Source organism: Penaeus japonicus, unplaced genomic scaffold, assembly GCF_977035675.1.
Source record: "Penaeus japonicus unplaced genomic scaffold, GWHDUDI00000001_assembly GWHDUDI00000017, whole genome shotgun sequence".
NCBI classification, from domain to species: domain Eukaryota; kingdom Metazoa; phylum Arthropoda; class Malacostraca; order Decapoda; family Penaeidae; genus Penaeus; species Penaeus japonicus.
The window spans coordinates 19,831,875-19,834,374 of record NW_028234419.1 but is presented as its reverse complement, the minus strand read 5'-3'; the positions used below and the strand labels follow the sequence as shown (position 1 = coordinate 19,834,374).

At 38.6% G+C, this 2,500-nt stretch overlaps 1 protein-coding gene across 1 annotated transcript in view; it reads right to left on the bottom strand.

Moving 5' to 3' along the window:
* LOC122265332 (uncharacterized) overlaps positions 1 to 2,500 on the bottom strand; it is a 61,038-nt gene that overhangs the window by 32,077 nt on the left and 26,461 nt on the right. Inside the window, exon 2 of the mRNA XM_086545788.1 lies at positions 711 to 932. Within this exon, the coding sequence (XP_086401914.1) occupies positions 711 to 932 (222 nt within the window). The remainder of the gene's footprint in view (positions 1 to 710; positions 933 to 2,500) is intronic.

Genomic DNA, 2,500 nt, shown 5'->3' with positions numbered 1-2,500 from the left:
ACACTCACACATGCACACACACACACACACACACACACACACACACACACACACACACACACACACACACACACAAAGGGAGTTATGAGAATGAAGCAATCAAATCTTCTGTGTAGTTAAGACAGCAGCTTAGAAATAAATTCCGCGAGGTTATTGGGTAAATCTAGTATTAAATATGGGAAGTGTGAAATGGCAGGCGATTCGGCCACAATCAACGGGTTACTTACCAGAAATAAACACATGATTTAACAACCACGTACTTAGAATGTAAAGTAAAACGTTACAATCTCACGCACATGCGCGTAGACACACACACACACACACACACACACACACACACACACACGCGCACACACATACACACACGCGCGCGTGCACGCACGCACAAATACACACGCTCTTTTCTCTCTCTCACTTCTCTCTACCTCTCTCTCTCTCTCTCTCTCTCTCTCTCTCTCTCTCTCATTCTCTCTCTCTCTCTCTCTCTCTCATTCTCTCTCTCTCTCTCTCTCTCTCTCTCTCTCTCTCTCTCTCTCTCCCCCCCTCTCTCTCTCTCCCTCCCCCCCTCTCTCTCTTTCTCTCCGTCTCTCTCTCCCTCCCCCCCTCTCTCTCTCTTTCTCCCTCCCCCCCCTCTCTCTCTCCCCTCTCATTCTCACGCTTTCTCTCACACACACACGCAGCATACCAACACCACATCTCGCTGACCATACCTGCGTGAAGTTCCTGCCGACGCTCTTAATGAAGACATAGTTATCCGGGATGTCCTCTCCCAACTGACCCTGGAACTCCTGCCGGAGGTCATGCAGGGTCACATCGGGCAGGACGCGCACGAAGCCCGCGGAGATGGTTTCCTCCACCACCTGGTTCCTCGCCAGACGTCGGAAAGGAATCCATTTGTCCTGCGGGAGGATGTAGACGTGCAGCTCCGCCAGCTGGAGGGAGAGAGAGGGAGAGAGAGGAGGTGTTAGTAAGCGGCTAAGAAGATATTTAAAAAGATGTTTAAAAGGAGAAGTTGCTACTTTGAAGAAGAGATAGATAGATAGATAGATAGAATGATGGATAGATAGATAGATAGATAGAGAGAGAGAGAGAGATGTTAGTAAGCGTCTAAGAAGATATTTAAAAAGAAATTTCAAAGGAGAAATTGCTAATTTGAAGAAGAGAGATAGAGATAGATAGATAGATAGATAGATAGATAGATAGATAGATAGATAGATAGAGAGAGAGAGAGAGAGAGTGATACACAGAGAGAGATAATTAGAGAGAGAGATAGAGATAGAGAGAGAGAGGAGGTGTTAATAAGCGGCTAAGAAGATATTTAAAAAGAAATTTCAAAGAAGAAGATGCTACTTTGAAGAAGATTTTAATTTTAGAAGAAGAGGAAGTTAAAGAAGATCATGATATTTGAAGAAGATGGTAATGTGGATATTTGAGGAAGAGCATTAAAAAAAAGAGAAAATGTTAAAGATATTATTTTGAAGAAGAAAAGGCAGTTAAAGGAGACATTCTTTTGAAGACGAAGAAAATGAATGCAAAAGAAATGACATCTGAAGAAAATGACAAAAAGTTAAAGAAGGCGATTGTATTTGAAGAGGAAGAGGAAGTAAAAACGGATATTTGAAAAAAAGTTACATAGTAATAAAAAATGTGAATGTAGTTGATGAAGAGATCATTAAATAACTTCGTGTCTCCTTTGACATGTGTTATAGATCCAAGGAAAAACTTTAATGACACTTTTCACATTCGATCAGTAGAAGCTGCAATAGAAACCGACCACACTTGCATAATACCGTAAACACAACTTAGATAAAAGCGAAAAAAGGAAGACAAAGAAAACATAATATTAAAGAAAAAGAAAAAGAAAGAACGAAAAAAAAAAAAACTTCACATAGATTACCAAAAACTAACACCTTGGTAAACCACGCGTATACAGACTCCCCCCCCCAAAAAAAAAAAAAAATCTAAACATATATCTAAACGAATCTTTAAAAAATCAACAGAAGTATAACAAGAACCGCGTGCGTGTCTGTCCACAAGGTATATTAATCAAGAGATCAGAAAAAGGCTTCGGCTGTCACGATAATCCTTGATAACCTCTATGACACGAACACATAGACAGCTTTGACGTGCAGTGGCCAGTGCTCGTGATATAACAATGGCAAATATGAATTAGATATTGTGATAAAGGATATGATGTGTTAGTTGTGATGATGGCGAGGTCTGTATCTGGATTTTTGTTTTTATTTTGTTTTATTGTTGTTTTGATGTTATCATTGTTATTGTCCTTATCTTTATCATTATTGTTAGTTTTATTAGCACTGTTATCATTGTCATTATAATTTTTGTCGTTATCATCATCATTATTATTATTGATGCTGTTTTTGTTATCGTTATTGTTATTATTAGCTGTATTACTATTATCATCATTATAATTATTACTGTTATTATTATCAGTTTTACTATTATCATTATCCTTATCATCATTGTTGTTGTTATTATC